The sequence below is a fragment of the Aquila chrysaetos genome, chromosome 18, assembly GCF_900496995.4.
Source record: "Aquila chrysaetos chrysaetos chromosome 18, bAquChr1.4, whole genome shotgun sequence".
Taxonomy (NCBI): Eukaryota; Metazoa; Chordata; class Aves; order Accipitriformes; family Accipitridae; genus Aquila; species Aquila chrysaetos.
In genome coordinates this window covers 27,809,705-27,827,859 of record NC_044021.1, presented here as the reverse complement: position 1 = coordinate 27,827,859, position 18,155 = coordinate 27,809,705, and the positions used below count along the sequence as shown (strand labels likewise).

Here is an 18,155-nt window from a genome sequence, read left to right as displayed (position 1 = left end):
TTTGATTCTGGAAGTGAAAATTCCTGCTGTTTTACCCCAGAAAGGATGCTGAAAGGGTGTGTTTTTATGCACTTCCTCTAAAGCATCTTGTTATTAGAGATATGGAGTGTTCTCATCTGCTGTGAAAATGATGCAATCTCACATTTTGTTCTTCCGCTGGTATATATGATTAGATTTGGTTTTAGGTGGTATGAAAGAAAACAGGTAGAAAACCAGTGGGCTAGATTCTGTTTTGGCAATCACTGAGAGATTTTTCTGGTGGCTTTCTTGAAACCAAGATCAGTTCCTAAATGAATTAATCCCAATAAAGAAGAAAACGTAAGGGAGGGTTTAATTAAGGTAGATGTGTTGCTTATTGCTGTTAGATTTGTTTGTCTTGGTTTTCTGCTGTTTTCACTCCTACAGCATTATGTATAATTTCATTTCCTATGTTATTACATATCAGGTTTCATTTCATATTGAGAAAAGAAATAGCTGAATCTCAGGAAATTGTTGATAGGTTGGTGTACAGAGACAAGTAGAAAGAGGATAAATATGGCTATTACATATAGAAACTGTGTTGTGTCAACTCCGCTGCCTAAACTAGCGATTGAGGAACGGAAGCTTGACATTCACATATTAAAGTAAACCAGGTCAATGCATGTTTAATGTGCAAGTATGAGAGCCTACTACTGTGTGAGCACACATTTCTTTGTCTTTGCAAGATTGCTGAGAAACTACTGATGATTGCTGAGAAACGACTGATTGGTTTGTCATCAGCTACATAAACCAAATGCCATCTTACCCATGGGTGTCACTGATGGGTTTGTGGAAGTGGCAGGTGCTGCAGTACAGCTTGGCTAATGACATTAGCTCTCCGACATGCATCAATGGTGTGTCAGCCAAACTGGTAGAAGGAAACACTTGATGAATTTTACTGGTATTGACTGGCTTCTCCACTGGGCTCGCAGATCAATCAGCACGTCACTTCGCTGTTTGTCACAGTACATCACAGCTGTCCCCAGTCTTCGTATACTTGCATGCTGATCATTGGACCACGAGCTACATAATAGTGTATTTACCTGCAAAATAAACACCTGCTGTCCCCTCCTACCCTGATTCAGTCATTAACTCTTCAGAGACATAGAAACAGAAGGCTACCCATGAAGCACAGACAAGATGGAGTTTCTTTAGGTGAATTCAGGTATCTGCTGGTTTAATATTGTATTCCTTCCTCCGGAGCCTCAGTAGCTGAAATGCAGACACATTTTTTTATTCTTTATGCATCATCTCTGACGTTAATATGAACTGACTTTAGCAGGTATGATGCCAAGAGGAATGAAAATCAATGTTACAGCAACAGATGGCCAAGAATCTGTTGAATTTGAAAGGTAAATAGGCCCACTTAGGTTTTTTAAACATTTTATTTATTTATTTAGAAGACACATACCCCACATTCTTCCATATTTGGTCTGACAGGAAGATCATTCATCACAAATATCGCCCAAGCCAGATGACTCATTCATGTACCAGTTACATTTTAAATGTGAACAAATTATAAAGTATTCTCAATTTTTTTAATCTTTTATTGATCAGCTAACAACCACAATTTTGTGATCTGATTGCTAGGTTGGTGTATAAGCTAATAAGTGTGAAAGCACTTCTAAGTGACCACTGAGGAAATACTTTTTGTTTTGTTACAGTTTTTATTTTGGTAGAGATTATATTTGTCTATTATTATTATTATTATTATTATTATTATTATTAAGCAATAACTATGCGTGTTTGACTGGATAATGTTCAGCTTCTAAACAGACTTAAATAATTCATCTGATTTCCAAAGGCATACAGAACTTTTTTGAATTAAATTAAAGTTTTTTGCTGGCCATCATAGTTAAAAACTTATGCAAATATGCTTTTTAAATATAACACAAAATATTATAATGCCCTGACAAAGCTTCTAGTTCTGAAAATGCCAGCACACTTCTTTTAAGTAAAGTTTAATTATGTCTTCATGATATTTTATATTGATACCAAAACTTACAGTGATGTGACCAAAGTAATTGCACTGAGACAAGATTTGAAAAGTTTGGTAATGTAACTAGCCACAAGTCTGACCACATACATGAATGTCTTGGACTTATAAAACGGGTCTGATCCAGTTAGAAAAACAGATCTCTTTCTAATATATTAAATATTCACAAGATCCGTACTCCATGCTTTAGACACATGGACATTCTCTTAGTTTCAAAATGTCCTAGATTTCTGGCGTATTGTAAATATTACTGTTCTGGATTTTATTTCAGGGGTGGAGGGGCAGAAATCTAGGTCAGATCTGTTAATCTCAGAGCCCCTTACAAGAACTTTGCAACTCTGCTTAGACCCAGTTAAGTAACTTTTTCCGTTAATGATTCCTTGGTAATCTACCTGACTAATCCTATTCTGACTTTCAGAGTGTATGCTTAAAATTTAATTTATTTTTTTTTAATGGAGCAGATCCGGCTTTCATCAGAGTTCTTTGTTCTTTCATTGTCAGCACTGACGTTAGTCAAATTATCTTTGCCTCAGTTTTACAGCTGGCATAGCTGGCTCCTAGAAGCACAGCAGAAGTAGTGAGCTTAGCTGGACTGTCTACTTCCCTTCTGTGGTTGCTCTAGAAAGTATGATTCTCCTGCAGGGTAGCACCTCCTAAGGTTCAGCCACAGCCTCCGTGATAACCGCCTGGTTTTGTCCTTGGGCTTACTTCTCTGTGTTTGTTGCAGCAATTCACACTCTGAAGGCACCTCTCTAGTTTTGAAAAGGCTCATTAATTTCACCAGTTGAGAAAACAGCCCAGCACAGACAATTAAGCGAAATTCCTAACATTCTTCTACAGATAGCCAAGCAGTGGTCAGAAGTGATCAAGTTTTTGTGAGGGAAAAGATTTCTCAGAATGTGTTAGATTTGCATTTACAGAAGTGGGCCTGCCATCACTGTTACTCATTGCCAGCTTAAGGGAACCTGCTTCACTGAGTAACTGCCAGCTCCAGAGCTGAGGCAAAGACAAATAACGCTCTAGACCATTAACAGGAAGCAACAGAGCTATGTCCAGGAAAGGGGGTGATAAAAATTATAAAAATCATAGGGAAACGCTATAGATACAACTTATAAATGATTCCTATATATTCATAAGTGTCTCCTGGATTTTACGGCATACCTCAAATATAATCAATAATTAGCTTCCAATAGGTTGCTAATCACCATCTGCAAAATCTCTACTAATGTGCTAGTGAGTTATTCACCAACTAACTGTATTCAAAGATAGGAGTTGTCTTTTATTTGTGGCAATGTAAATCACATGGTATCTGCATCTACTATTTGAATAGCACACAGTGATGGACATTGATGAAAAGTCCCTGAAAGTGAGTACCACATCTGTTTGCCCTTTGGAAACTAGATGTTTCTCTGAAAAGGCTGACATTTCTCTTTCCTACCGCACCATGTACATACAAAGCCATGTCAGGCAGTCTCAGAAAATTCTTTCTGTAGCTTGGACAGCCCTGCTCTATTGTCTGAAGTCTCTGAGTAATGCTGTGACCATCCTGAAAATCCCCGGTGAAAGGGTCTGAAGTTTTTTTTCTAAATCCTTGTTTAGTTATCCAGGTGGAAGGAAGTGGATGCTGGTTAGAGGTATGATGCTCTGTCTCCTGCCTGGTTTGCTGTGTTGAATCATGCCCTAAACGTTCCAACACAGGCAGCTAAAATTTCAATTTTATTTTTGTCCAAAAAATAATTATAGCCAAATCAAACTACCAGCAGTCTATTTGAAAAGAAAAGTAAAAGCAATAGTTGAAGAAGAGGAGAGCACTTTTGTCAGTCTTATGATTTCAGGAAAACTCAGCTGAAAGCCTGAAGGTTCAGGAATCCTCTCAATAAGCAAACAGCTCAGGAGCATCCTCTGGAAAATACTATTTAAAATGTGAAAACTCTTGCAAATGTCGGAAGTATCTAGAGCAATTACCTACACTACACACCTGTGGCATAATGTGAACTGCAGATGGATTTAACAGCTCAAAAGGTTGATCAGTTAATTTCTTTGACTCATGATGAATAGACAGAAATTCGGCAACCTGAGATTCGTTCGAACTTGCATGACAACAGCTGCAAGAAAAGTGGCAAAGGCTGTCACATCACTTTCATCTGTTGTTGTTTCATCTAGCATAAACAGATGTGATTTTAAATTTCTGCATTGCAGTCCTGTCACCAAGGAGTAACAGGGAAATAAACAAATTTTCTATCACTCCGCTGCTTGAAAAGGCAGTATTTTTTGACTTGGAGTACAACATCCTCCTTTACTGTTAATCAGCATACCTTTGTTGCATGAAGCAGATGATTTGCCTTCTATGTTAAAATAAATTACTAGGCTCCATATCTTTCCACCACCAACCAATGGGTGTTGTCTGCTTCTTTCCTGTGGCTGATTTGATTTTTTTTCCCCAGGGTGGAATGAACTTTATGCAGTATAGCCCAGAGAAAACAACATAGATTCATGATGGCTTTTTCGCTTTGTGTAGATAAAATACATAGTAACTACATGTGCTTGCCTTATTACTTTGTTGGTGAATCATTTTCACCTGTGAATCATTGTTAGCAGCTAGCATGTTTCACAAGTATAACTGCTCATATACACTCTTGAGCTGCTTTCTATTATGTCTTAATAATACTTCCATCTAACTTTTTAAAGTGAAGCAATTTGATTTTTGATAGCAGTTTGTTGGATTTTGTCTGACCTGATTAAAAGATGTCATCTTGGCATCATCATGTGAACAATAACAAAAGAAAAAAAGGCTACAGAAGGAAAAAAGTAAACTGAGTGAAACAATAGGTCTAAAATTATTGTACTTAATTATTTTTAACTTATTATTTCCATTCAAATTGAAGTTTCATCTATATTTGTAGGAAATTTCCTTCTCTGCAAAGTTAATTTGATTTCTGGTTAGGTCTACGTGAACGTGCCACATGGTTCTCGGATTCTCCTTTTTTTTCCAAATGTGTAAAATTTGTGTTTTCCACAGAGCACTTACGGCCCAATAAATCCATCCGTATGGCTAGCAGATCCCTAGGATTTTTTTGCATCTGGCTCTTCTGAAAATATCCATTCGACTTTGTCTCAAGAAAGTTTTCATGGTCCTTGTAAGTTGTCAGCTTTCTGGACTAATTCATTTTGAGGATATTTTTACTTAAGTGACCGTATGCTTACCAGCCCTTATGGAGTGCTAGAGCTCCGACTCCTAAACTCTAAGTAGTAAGAGAAGAAAAGAGCTTTACAGTTAACGCAGGGCATGTGAAAACTTTTCCAACTACTCAAACTCTCCTTTGCTAACGCACAGCAAGCAAAAATGTATTTGACAAAATTGTTCTAATTTGAAATGCCCCAAGTTAGGCATCTGAGTCCATAGCCGGGCACACACTGATGATTTCTGCTTTCAAATGGACGGCTATCTGCAGCTACCACTGCTGCCATGACTAGGAGAGTCCGGGGTGGTCTTTGCTCTCAGTGGCTGAAAGCTCCTACGGAGGAACTTAACTAGAGATCTGGATGCATAACTTGGGCATTTCAGGTTTTAACACCTTCGACATACCTTAGCAGATCTGATTGAACAGATAAACACACAGCCTTTTGAGGGAAGCTCTAGCTTGTATCTGGGCAGGGACTGATCTGTGCCTGAGACTTTGCATTGCTCAAATTGTTGCAATATACACACCCTGACACTGGAAGTAAACTGCTTGTGTTACCACCCCGCAAACACAGACAGAGGAATGATGCTTGTGTTGTAGAGTGTGTTGCTCTACATCTTCAGGATTGTTTCTGCAGTTGCTGTGAAGCTGCTAGTGCATCATCGTCAATGTGACAGCCCGCAGCTCGGCCTGTCAGTGACGGTGGAATTAGTTATGTGCTCTAACATTGTCCTCCTCCCTTCTTTTTCTTCTTCCAGAAATGTGGAATCTGTAGGTGGGAGAAATGTAGGGCACTGGTATAAGATTTTCTCTGTTATTGATCTCCTAGAGATTGTTTTAGTCTTCACAGCTGCTAAAAACTTTCTACATCTGTGTCGAGAAAGTGGCCACAACATTCTGAATGTTAAGGGTTTGTCTTAATAGAATCTATTATTTACTGGTAAAAATTACCAATATACTTTCCTGACAGACAGCTGAGGTGTGATAAGCAAAATATATTGTAAGGGCCATGGAATAGGATGAAAAAGCAAATGTCTGATGCTATTAACTGTAAGAAAAAAAAAAAAAAAGATTTGCTCACCTATCTCAGGACAAGATGGCTTGCAGATAGTAATAGAGCAAACACTACTACCAAGAGGCATGGTCCTGCCCACCTGAAGACAGAAAGTACAGACAGACATAGTGCTACAGCATTTATGGTTTCTGTAAATGTGTTTTGAATGTCATTAGTATCTTCTTTCCCATGCCATTTTAAGCACTAAGATTGAATACAGTCAGGGGAACAACAGTCTGCTGCTGTTTCTGAGAGTCCCGGATAAGCACCAGTGAATCCCTTACCGGAGTATTACATGAGATTCAAACACTGGGGTGTTTTCCCAGAATTCTGATCAGCGCTAGTTTGTTTTCTGCATACTTAAAGACACTCACAAAGCTGTAGATAGTCTGGCTGCTTTCAGAGTGCTCTGTTAGAAAATCACAGCTCTTAACCTTCTTTGCCAGCTGTGTTGCAGCAAAGCACCACCCTAAAATTATGAAGCAAAAGAACAGTGAACGAATAAGAGATGATCTCAAGGGTCAAAAAGAAGTGTGAAAGTAAAATACATTGACAAAATGAGCTGGAATGAGAATGCTGCAGTCCAGCTTTCCTGTAATGCTGGCCTGGGGTGAGTTCAGAGAAAAGGCAGATTGAAAGACATTGGGGTTGGGTTTTTTGTTTGCTTTTTTTTAAAGTCTGTTTTAACAGACTGTACAGCATTTCTTGCCTTTATCAGAGGCTTACAGCAGACAGTGAGATTACCTGAATATTCCACTCAGAAATACACTGTGCCAAAAGTGTTGTTCTGCTGTAAAAGTAATAATAAAAAGGGACATGATTTGCAAGATGAATGTGGGAGAGAATTCCTTTGTTTGTATTTTTGATATTGTGTATATATAATAGTAGAATGGAAAATCCTCAGTCCCAGTGCAGAATCTGTATGTCCTGCAACCACCAGAATAAAAAAAAATAAGAAAAAGCTGTATATAAAATTATACATGATCTGAGAACTGCCAGTGTGCCCGATGAGTGTATTGCAGTGTCCTTTGAATGGTTAGGTTCTTGGCCAGACATGAAGAACTGTAGCTATATGTGTTCCACACGTTTTCATAGCATCGCGCAGCAGCTGAATTTGGAAGGGGCCTTTGGAGGTCACATGGTTGACCTCCCTGCTCAAAGCAAGGCCAGCTTTGCAGTTCAATCCACGTTTGAAACTGCAGGTTGCTCAGGGCAATTCGTCTGAGTGAGTGCTGAGTGTTTCCCTAGCTGGACATGTGGCAGTCCCTCTGGGCAGCCTGCTCCAGCGCATGATCCTCCTCACGGTTAAAACTTCTGTTCTTTGTGTCAGATGGGAATTTCCCTTGGTCCAGCCTATGTCCATTGCCTCTTGTGCTTTTTCTGAGCATTTTTGGGAGGCGTCTAGCTCTGTCTTCTCTCTGACTACTACTTAGGTGGCTGAAGGCAGCAATTAGATCCCTCCTTAGCCTTCCCTTCCTCCAGCTAAATTAACTAATTTCCCTCAGGTTCTTCTCATATATCATATGCTTTGGAACCCTAATTGTTTTGGTGAATCTTTGCTGAACTCGCTCCAGTTTGTCGCTGTTTTTCTTGTACTGGGGAGCCCAGAAGTAAACACACTACTCCACTTTTTCCAGTGACTTCTATCTGACATCCAGACAGCTGGAAAACACCCCTGTATTTCCAACATACAAACAGTGTATACAATTGATACATTATCTGCCGATAAGATTTATAAACAAAAAGAGCAGTCGATGGTATGAGCTAAAAATGTTCTACCTACTTCTTTGAAGAGATAGTCAGGAAACTGCATGAAAGTATGTGTTTGAGGAAAAGCCATGTTGGTGACAGGACCACACTGCCTCAGCCAAACTTCCAAGTTTTCAAGTTGCAGGTTGTTCTCAGAAACGCATCTATTATAAGAAGTTTGCAGCGAGGAAAGTCTAAATTATTCTCTTTTCACAGGACTTCAAATCCTTGTAGGAGGATACAGTCACGCCCATGTACTTACCTTTCTCGGTCATGCCTTCTTGAATCTTTTGCTAGTAAGATGTTCTACTTATTCTTTGCCACTCTTGCACCTTTACTGTGACATTTCCATAATGAAGGCTGTCAGGCAGCTTCTGGAGCTCTCTGTACTTATTTAAGAGCGTCTTTTCCAGCCAACCTAGTGGAGACCTAAAACTGAAGTTGTTGACCTAGTTAATGCAATGTCCACAGTGAAAGGTTTGAGCAAAGGAAGAGCTAATGATCTCTTGAGATACGGTCCATCTGTACACTTCCGTGTATTCCCTTTTTATCTCTGTGTCTTACAAAAAATGAAGCAAAATTCAAAACTGGAGGGAGTTTCAAGAAAGTTGTTCATTTTTGTTGTATCAAAAGGTTGATAGGGAGACTGAGTAAAATACGTAGTACTTCTAGAGGAATTATGGCTACCTTAGGAAAATTTTTAAGTGGAGTACCTGTCCAATAAGTATGTTTTAGCTGTTGGGAATGGTAGCTCAAAAGCTGGTCGTATCTGCCATACATAGGCCTAACAACTATCTACTTGGTGTCCTTAGGAATACCTAAGGGATGATTATTGGTATGTGAATATCCTTGTACAGTATCTTCTATGTGGTTATTGCAATACAGCGGTAAGTCTTCTGCCAGAAAGCCCTCAAAAGAAAGGGATCATATTGTGAATCTCTTCATGGAGACTTTTGTTAAACTATCACTTATACAAGTGGTTACACACTAGATACACTAGTGTCATTTTAGATTCCAGCTGTTGACCGTGCAGTACAGTGCTGGTGATGCTAGCTGGCTTGAGCCAGCCTTTCAGGGCACGATAAACTGCACATGTGCAGACCTAGGCAGCTTTCCACATTTGAAACATCTCACGTGCTTATAACATAGCCATCTGCTAATAAAAAATGTGCAACTTTTTATACACAAGTCATTTTTGTGTTTCATAGCCACAGTGTAACTGACTAAACAGAGTACTGGTAGATCAATAGGATATACCCTTGATTCTCCAGAAAATGCAAGTACATAGCTGTATGTGTTAAACAGCACAGCAAACCAATACCTGAGATGCAATTTGGAATATAAACAGTGTCATTTGCCTTGTCTCTCTAAATTTAGGTATCCATGAAAACATGCATTAAACAAATACTTCCAGTTTACTTCCCTCTTCATTCCTTGATCATTGAAGTAATGATGTAAACTGCTGTAGTAAATCATAGTATTGTGAAGACTAGACAGCAAATCCGCAGTGCCATTTGTGGGGTTTAGAGCATTTGAATAAAGTTTTTGGAGTGTGATTTGCTCTGTCTTTTGTACCTAGGTACACTAGGGACCAAATCCTCTGTGCTGCTTTGTTTTGCTGTTCCAGAAAAGACTAATTTCACAAGCTTAAATTCCCATACTGTGGTGGCATGGGGTCCTTCCACATTGCCCGTGAACACTGCTTTACACATTCCACATGCCAGAAGCATGAATAAGACTGGTATAAATACTGAGGGTAGAATAAAGGATCACTCTTATTCTGATCTGTGAAAGCATCTGAACACGTGCTAGGGGTTTATTAAAGTCAGCAAGAGTTAAATACATGCTTAAGAGTTAACCAAGAAAATATTTGTCCTTGCTGAATGGGGAGCTCGATGGTGAAAGGAAAAGATTATACCCAACCCTTTGAGGATATTTCTCTGTGGTATAACAGTTGTTTCTTTGAAGAAATAAGATGTAAAATGTAACTTCAGTGCCTCACAGCCTCCTTTTAGGGCATGTATACAAGTGTATTTTGCTTTAAAGCAAAAGCTATCCTTTTCTGATTTTAATGGGCTTACCAGTGGCTGAAGTAACAAAATGAAGAAATAAGAAAAAGACTGAAATTATATTTTTTTAACATCAATTAATAAAAATGCTAATTTCCTCCTTATTTTTTCCTGTATTTTTCCAGAATTTATTCTAAGGTTAAAGAAATACAAATATTGCCTCTTTTATGAGTTTGTCGTTAAATTTTTTTTTATACTCTACATTTCTATGTAGAAAACAGTTCCTGAAATGTTAAGTGTGTGTTTAAATACTGTCTGTTCAATAGATTCTTTATATCTCAAGTTAAAAAAAGATGAAGTAATCTTCATCTGCAAATACACGATCTTTATCAAAATGCATTGCTTCTTGATTAGAATATTGCTTTGTTCTGACCACTAGACAGTGTAAATGTCTGCAGGTATCTTATGTCTATCATACTATTTTTCTGACCAACAGATATTTCCTGGACTGATTCTCTCAGACATTAAGCCTGCCAAAAGAATGAAGTTCAAGACAGTCTGCTACCTGCTTGTTCAGCTCATGCACTGTCGTAAGATGTTCAAAGCAGAGATCCCTTTCTCCAATGTCATGACATGTGAGGATGATGATAAGGTAATCCATGAGGGCTCTTTGGGCATTGGTTCCAGGGCTGCACAAGCAGACTTGCTCTGAGAACATATGGGGTGATCTGACCAACTGATAGAGGAGGTCCTGGTGTTCCTGCTGGAGCTAGAGCTATCTAATGCCCACAGCCTTCTGACAGTAAAGACAAAACTTAATTATAACAGGCCTCAAATTTGGAGCTCCTCTTGAACAAGCACAGGTGGCCTATGTGGCTTCTATTAAGGGCTTCCTTCAAGGGAATTAGAGTTTCTGAGGCTTTTTCTGCAATTACCAAGAGCAGTTCTTTTGCATCATGAATCCATCCCAGGCTGAAGCTGATGGCAGCAAATGCAAAATAACAGAATAATTTTGTATCTCTAGATGGTTTTCTAAAAAATGAAAGGCAACTGATTAGCCAAAACCCCTCTTAATCCCTAATACAAATCCTAAATACAGAAGTCTCTAATACAAATACGAATACCTCTTTCTTGAATGGCTTGTAATGCCATAACTCAAAATTGCTTTACATACTGGTTTAGTTCCTTTTCTGCGTGTGGATCTACCCAGAAGTTCATGGAGAAAAAACTTTTGAAGAGCTGCTCATTCCATTTTCTTTGCCAGCAGGTGGCAATATTACATAGGTCACTCCACCAGTGCGCCAAAGCAGGGCATGTGTGCGTTGGAATCAGTCGTTCATCTTGACTGATTACTCCACCTTTTTTTTTTTTTAAATAATGAACATTTATTGAAGATTCACGCTAAATCTTAACTTTCAGAAAGCATTCTAACTTTTATATTTTGGATTTTACATGTGCTTGTGTTTCTTCTGCGGGAAAAGGGGAGAAAAGTCTGTTAGTTCCTTTAAAACACAGTTTCAGTGAAGACTTGCAGAAACTCCAGATTTGATTTTGAAATTGGCCACATACAAAGCCTTCCAATTGTGAATTAGTACTGTTCTTTGAGTATTTAAAAAAAGTAACTAACACATTCTTTGAAGCATATGCAATGCTTTACCATGTGTCTTGTGTATATGTATGTATAAATATGGTAGTATATGCAGAAAATCCTGATATGGGTTTCCTAGGGATCCAGTGAAAATTTTCTCATGTCAGAACATTTACAGTGAAGTTTGACAATGCTAACTTTAACTGAACCAGTTGTTCTGAGATTTTGTACCTAATACGTGACATTTATCGTGGAGCGTGATATATGGTTTTAATACAAATATGCTGTGTGGCAATGTAGGGTTTCTTCAGAGATATCAGTCCTCAAATCATGTAAAACAAGCTATGGCTATAAAGTCTTTGAATTCAGCACATTACTGTACCATGTATTTATTTATTTAACTTCTGAGAAATATAAATACTGGATCTTGATTGCATATAAGACATAATGTAAGTCTACTGTATGAAATAATAATAGAGATAAAAATAAGATACCTAGTGAAAATAATTATATGTGAGCAACAGCTATTTTCATTAAACACAGTAACTTTAACCCTATTTCAAAGTGGCAGAATAGATAATAATATATTTTATTCCATCTGTCAGAATAATTCCAATTGTCTACCCTCATTCCAGATTTTGAAGCAAAGAAGTATTTTCTTTTTTTTTTAATGCTGTTTTGTACACCCCTATTATTATACTATAGGTTTAAATTTGGATGATAAAAAATCCCCAAAGATGTACTTTCTGCTGCACCTTAAGCAATACATATGCTAACTAATTGTTCTTTAGCTTTATGAAGAGCAAAATTGTATATTCCCCAAAATACTCCTGAAAGCACTCAGTTTCCTTACAAACTTTTGGGACAAATGTCTTCTGCAAGAGAACAACTTCATCTCTGTTCAGAAGCATTTAGAATAGTTGTTTGACTGGCAATTTAAGATTTCTGTTAGAGCTAAAAGAACCCAGAAGATTGGATGTCAAAGCTCTAATCCATATATGTCCACAAGATTATTTTTCATGTTGAAACAATTAGTTCTTACACCACAGACAACAAGTAATGGGACCTGATAGTTTGAAGAAAAATGCTTCAAGTAGCCTCATAATTGTTTAATGCTGGTATAACCTGCCCTCTACATATAAAGCCAGAAGAACAGAACTTGGAAAGTTATTTTGTCTTTGCTAAGGTCCATTCTTCTTTATGGTCAGAAAACTAAAGTGTCAGACAGCAGTTAACCCTTCCCACTGTTCATAAGTATTCAGGTATAATACACATATAACACGAGTTCTCTAAGCTAATGAACTGCTGTAGTCACTGTTTGTTCACTGATGAGGATCTCATGAGAACTACTTCTTGTGGAACAAGACAGGAAACTGCCATTCCTGCAGAATTACTTAAGTAGCGATCACCACCTCTTTTTACCATCTGGTTTAAAAGGATTTTTTGTAGTATAGCCTTTAAAGAGTGGGCTATTAAGTATTGACTGCTCTGAAGAGAGAAAATTTGTGTGCTTTTGTAACAGCTTGCTGACAGACTCTGCTGATTATATCCTGAGCCAACATTGTCCTTATCCCTGAGCAGACTTGTCATTTCATAATGTTTTGAATTGTCTTCCTGAACTCTGCAGATGTTAGGTAAAAAAATACTCCTTTAACTGTATAAAAATAGTACAACTTGCCTGAGCTTGGCTGTCAAAACTATTCTGGGAAGTAAGGCTTGACCCCTTTTGAGGTGAAAAGGATATTCAATTGATGTCTCTTTCTTCCTGCTCAATGTGCTAACCATTAGGTAACTGTTTGTTCTTTTACAAGATTGGCCTACATCTTTCTCACTCTGTGTTTAAAAAATGCTGCTTCTACAAGAGTATTTTGTGAAGGCCCTGATCCTTTCAGTGTGCTGGGGCATGGGCAGTCATACTAGTGCACGTCTAGCCATAATGGTTGAGATTACAGTGCCCTCAACTGAAGGTTACCGCCAGCGTGGCTGAGATGCTGCTCACCGTCTTCTGAGTGCTCGCTGTGAAAAGTGAGACAGATTGTCTAAAATCCCTTTCAGATGCACTCTGTGATAAATCTTTTTCACCGAAAAGGGCTATGAGTGATCATCTTGTCAGTTGTGCTATCTCAGGCAGAGAGGAATTAACCCCAGTTAGGCACAGGTGAGCTCTGATAATTTATTGGACTGCTCCATCGGGATCCGCAAGTGCACTTAAGGCATACCCAAGAGGTCTTAACAAGAGAGCCACTGGGGTGAGTTAAAGATAGGAACACTTGATATTTCAGACCCTTTGAAGTTCACGTATGGTCATTGTGCAAGAGGTTAAGGAAAATTATCTCTTCAAAGTGTATATTGTTGCCTAGACAGTCTTGTATAGTAGGACTTTTCTTGTATCATAAAGAGCCTGGTTGTCTTGTGTTCAGGATGTCCAGAGCTCCCTGTCTTCATCAAGAAAAAAATTTTAATTATTCTTCTAGGTAAAGTCACACTGGTTGGGATCAAACTGATGAGTTCCTCAGTTGCAGAGAAGTGTCAGGGCAGTATGTGAAGAGAATTTCTGTGGATGAGGATTGAAATCCTGGAATGCAGTGGGGGTTTTCTCATTGATTTTAATGTGATCAGGATTTCAGCTAGGGAGTTTTTAAAAGATGGCAATCACACAGAGGTAAGAGCTCTGTCTTTTGTAGTTGCTCTGCTTAATGGATTCCTCATCCTGGCTGTGAGCTTGAGATAATATGAACAGCAATGCAAAATTTCAATGTTAATAAAATCTGTGCTTCTTTCTTCATCTGTGCTACAGAGGAGAGCATTAAGGACAGCCTCTGAAAAACTCAGGAATCGTTCCTCTTTTTCTACCAATGTTGTATACAACACTCCAGGAACTCGAGTAAACAGATACATCAGCCGTTTGATAGAGGCCCGGCAAACTGAGTCTGAGATGGCTGACTTGAACTTCATTACCCTGAAGTATAAGCAAGTTGAGCGTGAAAATAAAGTAAGGGATTTTAAAATTATTTTTGCTGATTTCACTAACCATGAGCCAACTAGCATTGGGTTTTTGTTTGGTCTTAGACAATATTTAAATTCTACTCACTATCTTTAAATAGTCCTTTGGACTGTCTCTCAGTTAAGAGGGAGACATTCTCTCCACCTTCTGTGGAAGCACTTGGAAGGGATAAAAAGAAAGATCAGTATCTTTCTACTCATCAAGATCCTCCCCCATAGAGTTACACATCCTGTGTTTTGGCGTTGCTTTTGCTTCTCCAAACTGCCTGACCTCCATCACCTGTTTAATGCTGTCTCATGGCAATGTGGCTGCCAACTGACTCATCTGCTCTGGAGAAGCGTTAATGACAGGAGGATGCTTCCCTCTGCATATGTAGGCTGATAAGTATTGAACCCATCAGTCCTAGAAAATATTAAAATATCATAAATCTCTGGGCAAGGTTGTGATCTTATGCCAGTGTGACTGTGCTGAAAGCAGCAGACTTATTCCAGATTTACAAGCAAGCATATAAGCTAACAAAGTAGAGCTCTTTTTTCCTACCTTGTATGGGTTTTGTTTGTAAATACAAATTGTTTTAAATGGAAAAAAAAAAGCGCCTTTGGTTTATGTGTTTGAAAAAAGAGAAGTGATATGATTTTGGATTAATTTGGCAGTAATGTTTATTTTTCCACTGTAAGTCACTTTGTACATGTCACTGCTGTTTCAAGTCAGAAGGCTGTGTGCCACATTGGACTCAATTTTTTTAAGGTCTCAAGTTTCCACATTGATTTACTATTTAATTGTCATTGTTTTCTTTGAAAATAAGAAAGTCTTTTGGTGTAAATGAGATTGAAATTTGGATCTTTCTGAGAAAACACTCGTGCATTTCCCTGAGAAGTATCTGTTGTAAGGACTGTGGCTTAGTGGAATCAGGGACAGTAATTGCTCAAAACTGAGCCCGTGTGTCTCATAAGCAGCTGCCTCCAGCCCACCCCTTAGTGTCCTGTCCTGAGCAGATGAGGTGACAGGACTCCTTAAAGGCAGCACCAAGGAGGTTTTGGCCTTTTTTTGTGATGAGTAGGTGGAGAGAAGCGAATGCCACCTCCTTCTGGTTCAGAAATGGCTGAATCCGTTTTGCTCCAAAAGATAAACTTATGTCTGAGCCTAACCCAGATTTGACTAGTTACAGGTTGAAAACTAAACAGCTAGCCAACAGGAGCAGCTGAAACAGAAGGCTGTCAAGGAAAATGTTGTATAGACTTGCCTCACCTTTTTTTTCATTAAGCAATGATTATTTGTATGTTTATAAAGTGGGTAGGGGCTTGTTTTATTTTAGGCTATAGTTCTTTCTTACTGAGAATGGACAAGTGTGACTGGGTGTGTATAAAATGCTCACTGTCTTCATTTCTTCCTTTCTTTAACAGTATCACCAGCTTCAGGATGAGTACTTCACCAGTGCTGTAGTTCTCTCGCTAATTCTAGCTGCCTTATTTGGCCTTGTCTACCTTCTAATAATACCACAGTAAGTTTCTGTCTTTTACCATTATAATTCAAAGTGGAACATCTTCAAGCATCCTGCACAGGTCAAAACATTAATGTCTTTGGAATGGGAATTAGCACTCAGGTCAGTATCTTCTCAGACAGGAGATTCTCTGTTGGTATACCCTCAGTCTAAGTGTTCTCTCTTATGTTTGTCCAAAGGAGCCACATTTTGCTATCTTTTTTGAAACAATTTCTTCCCTGTTGTCTCTCTTTTTTTTTCTTTTTTTTTTCCTTTCATTTTTTTTTTCTTTTTTGGTAGAAGAATGCACTAGAAGACAAACCCACTGAAATCTGCTAAACTTGTTTAAAGCATTTCTGTGCTACAAAGGTGTTACTGCAGCTTTTCCAAATGTATTTGTGCTGGCTTTGGAAGAGGTACTTCAGGTATTGATAATAACGTAGATAAAACTATACAGAGCTTAAGGGGAACTAAGTACTGAAGTATCCATCCAGCTTTTCAACACAAATTTATAGCCTGCATTGAGGTTTTTGGTATCAATGTTATCATGACACAAACTGCCTAGTACATAGTTTGGCCATTCCCACATGAGTTGCAGTCAGACCTTGGCTGCACTAAAGCAGACATAACCAAATACTCATGATGTATTTGGGGGGTGTCTGATGCCTATTGTTGAGTGATATAGTTTAGTGATGACTTCAGATTTTTTCAATTCTATGTGAATGGTTACTAAATAAAAAAATAATTAGACGTCACTTTCAAGTCTAGGGGTTATAATAAGTAGATATAATTGTGTTCAAGGTATAAAAATGATTAGTAATAAGCTTTTTCAGTTGAGAATATCAAAACATTCAAAATAAGTTTCACTCACTTTTACTGATTATTAGGATTTCAATAGGAATAGAACTTGCTACAGGATAATGCTTTTGAAAATCCCGTTTTAAATTCTATTCACAAATCTCCAGTCAGAATAATACTTACTCCTATATTCTATTATTTCTAATTGAAAGTTTGAGAAACTTCTTTTTTACTTTAATAGTAATAAACATAATTTAAATTTGTTATATAATACCTTTCATCTGAAGAATTCAAAGTCACTTACAAAAATCATCTGATTTCCAGACTAACGACCTCTGCTGACTAATTGGAGCATAGTTAAGAACTCTTTCACGCACTTCTGAAGCCCAGCTGCAGTACATGGCAATTTAGAACAAGGAGAGACAAACAGTATTAGTGTAGTTGAAACTAGAACGAATTTCCAAGAATCATATGGTATGGTAGTTGGTAACCTTTCCAAAAAGTACTGTCACTTAAAAAACAGCTGGACAGAGATTCAGTCTAAGCTCTGATCTGACAGACCCACAAGCTGCAGCAGAACATGACCACTGAAGGCCACGAAGACGGACTGGTTCATCACTGGGTTAGTTAGTGGGTTAGACCCACTGAATGGTCTTAAGTGCTCTCTTCCAGTGTCTGTTGGTGTGGCTTCATACAACCAAATTCCTAGTCTTCTTGGGCTCTTCCCTCACTGTGACACAGATGCAACCATGAGCTAGCCTAAAACTTTGGAAGTATCGGAAAATTTCCCCTCTCCACTGAACTTGGAACTTTAAGTTGCTCTTTAGATTGCCAAAGTAGTTGTAAATATGACAAGAGAATGCAAAAGCCAAGACAAAATGTGTAATGTGTTACTATAATGGGAGAAGCGATAATAATAGTGTTTGACATGTATCACAATATTCCAAGGAGGGGGTTCAAAATCCAGAGACAAGAAAATGTTGTAAGAAAGCCAGTTGCTGCATAAATACACAGAAAGCAACGGGTTTGACATTCTCACAATTCCTATGACCATCTGAGCAAAACAGCTTCTCAGCTAAAGACATCTTTTATATCCCCAGATGGAGTTGGTGAAAGTAAGGCTATGTTCCTGTCAACCTAAGCTGTCCAATTATGGAGGCACACATGCAGTGTAGCCACTAAAAGCCCTGATGATGAATCTTTCTGATGTCTTATGCTGGGTTTATTTTTAAAAAACAATGTAGCCCTTTGTTACTGGTGCCAACCCAAATCTCTGC

The 18,155-nt window shown here is 38.3% G+C and overlaps 1 protein-coding gene across 2 annotated transcripts in view; it reads left to right on the top strand.

Annotated features, from left to right (window-relative positions):
- The window catches only part of ADCY1 (adenylate cyclase 1), a 169,401-nt gene that overhangs the window by 113,516 nt on the left and 37,730 nt on the right, over nt 1-18,155 (top strand). For both annotated transcript variants that reach the window (XR_003927352.2, XM_030041777.2), the window contains exons 8-10: nt 10,505-10,660; nt 14,394-14,588; nt 16,004-16,101. Coding sequence is in view for 1 of the 2 variants with exons in the window: in XM_030041777.2 (XP_029897637.1) it covers nt 10,505-10,660; nt 14,394-14,588; nt 16,004-16,101 (449 nt within the window). In the remaining variant the exon portion in view is untranslated. The remainder of the gene's footprint in view (nt 1-10,504; nt 10,661-14,393; nt 14,589-16,003; nt 16,102-18,155) is intronic.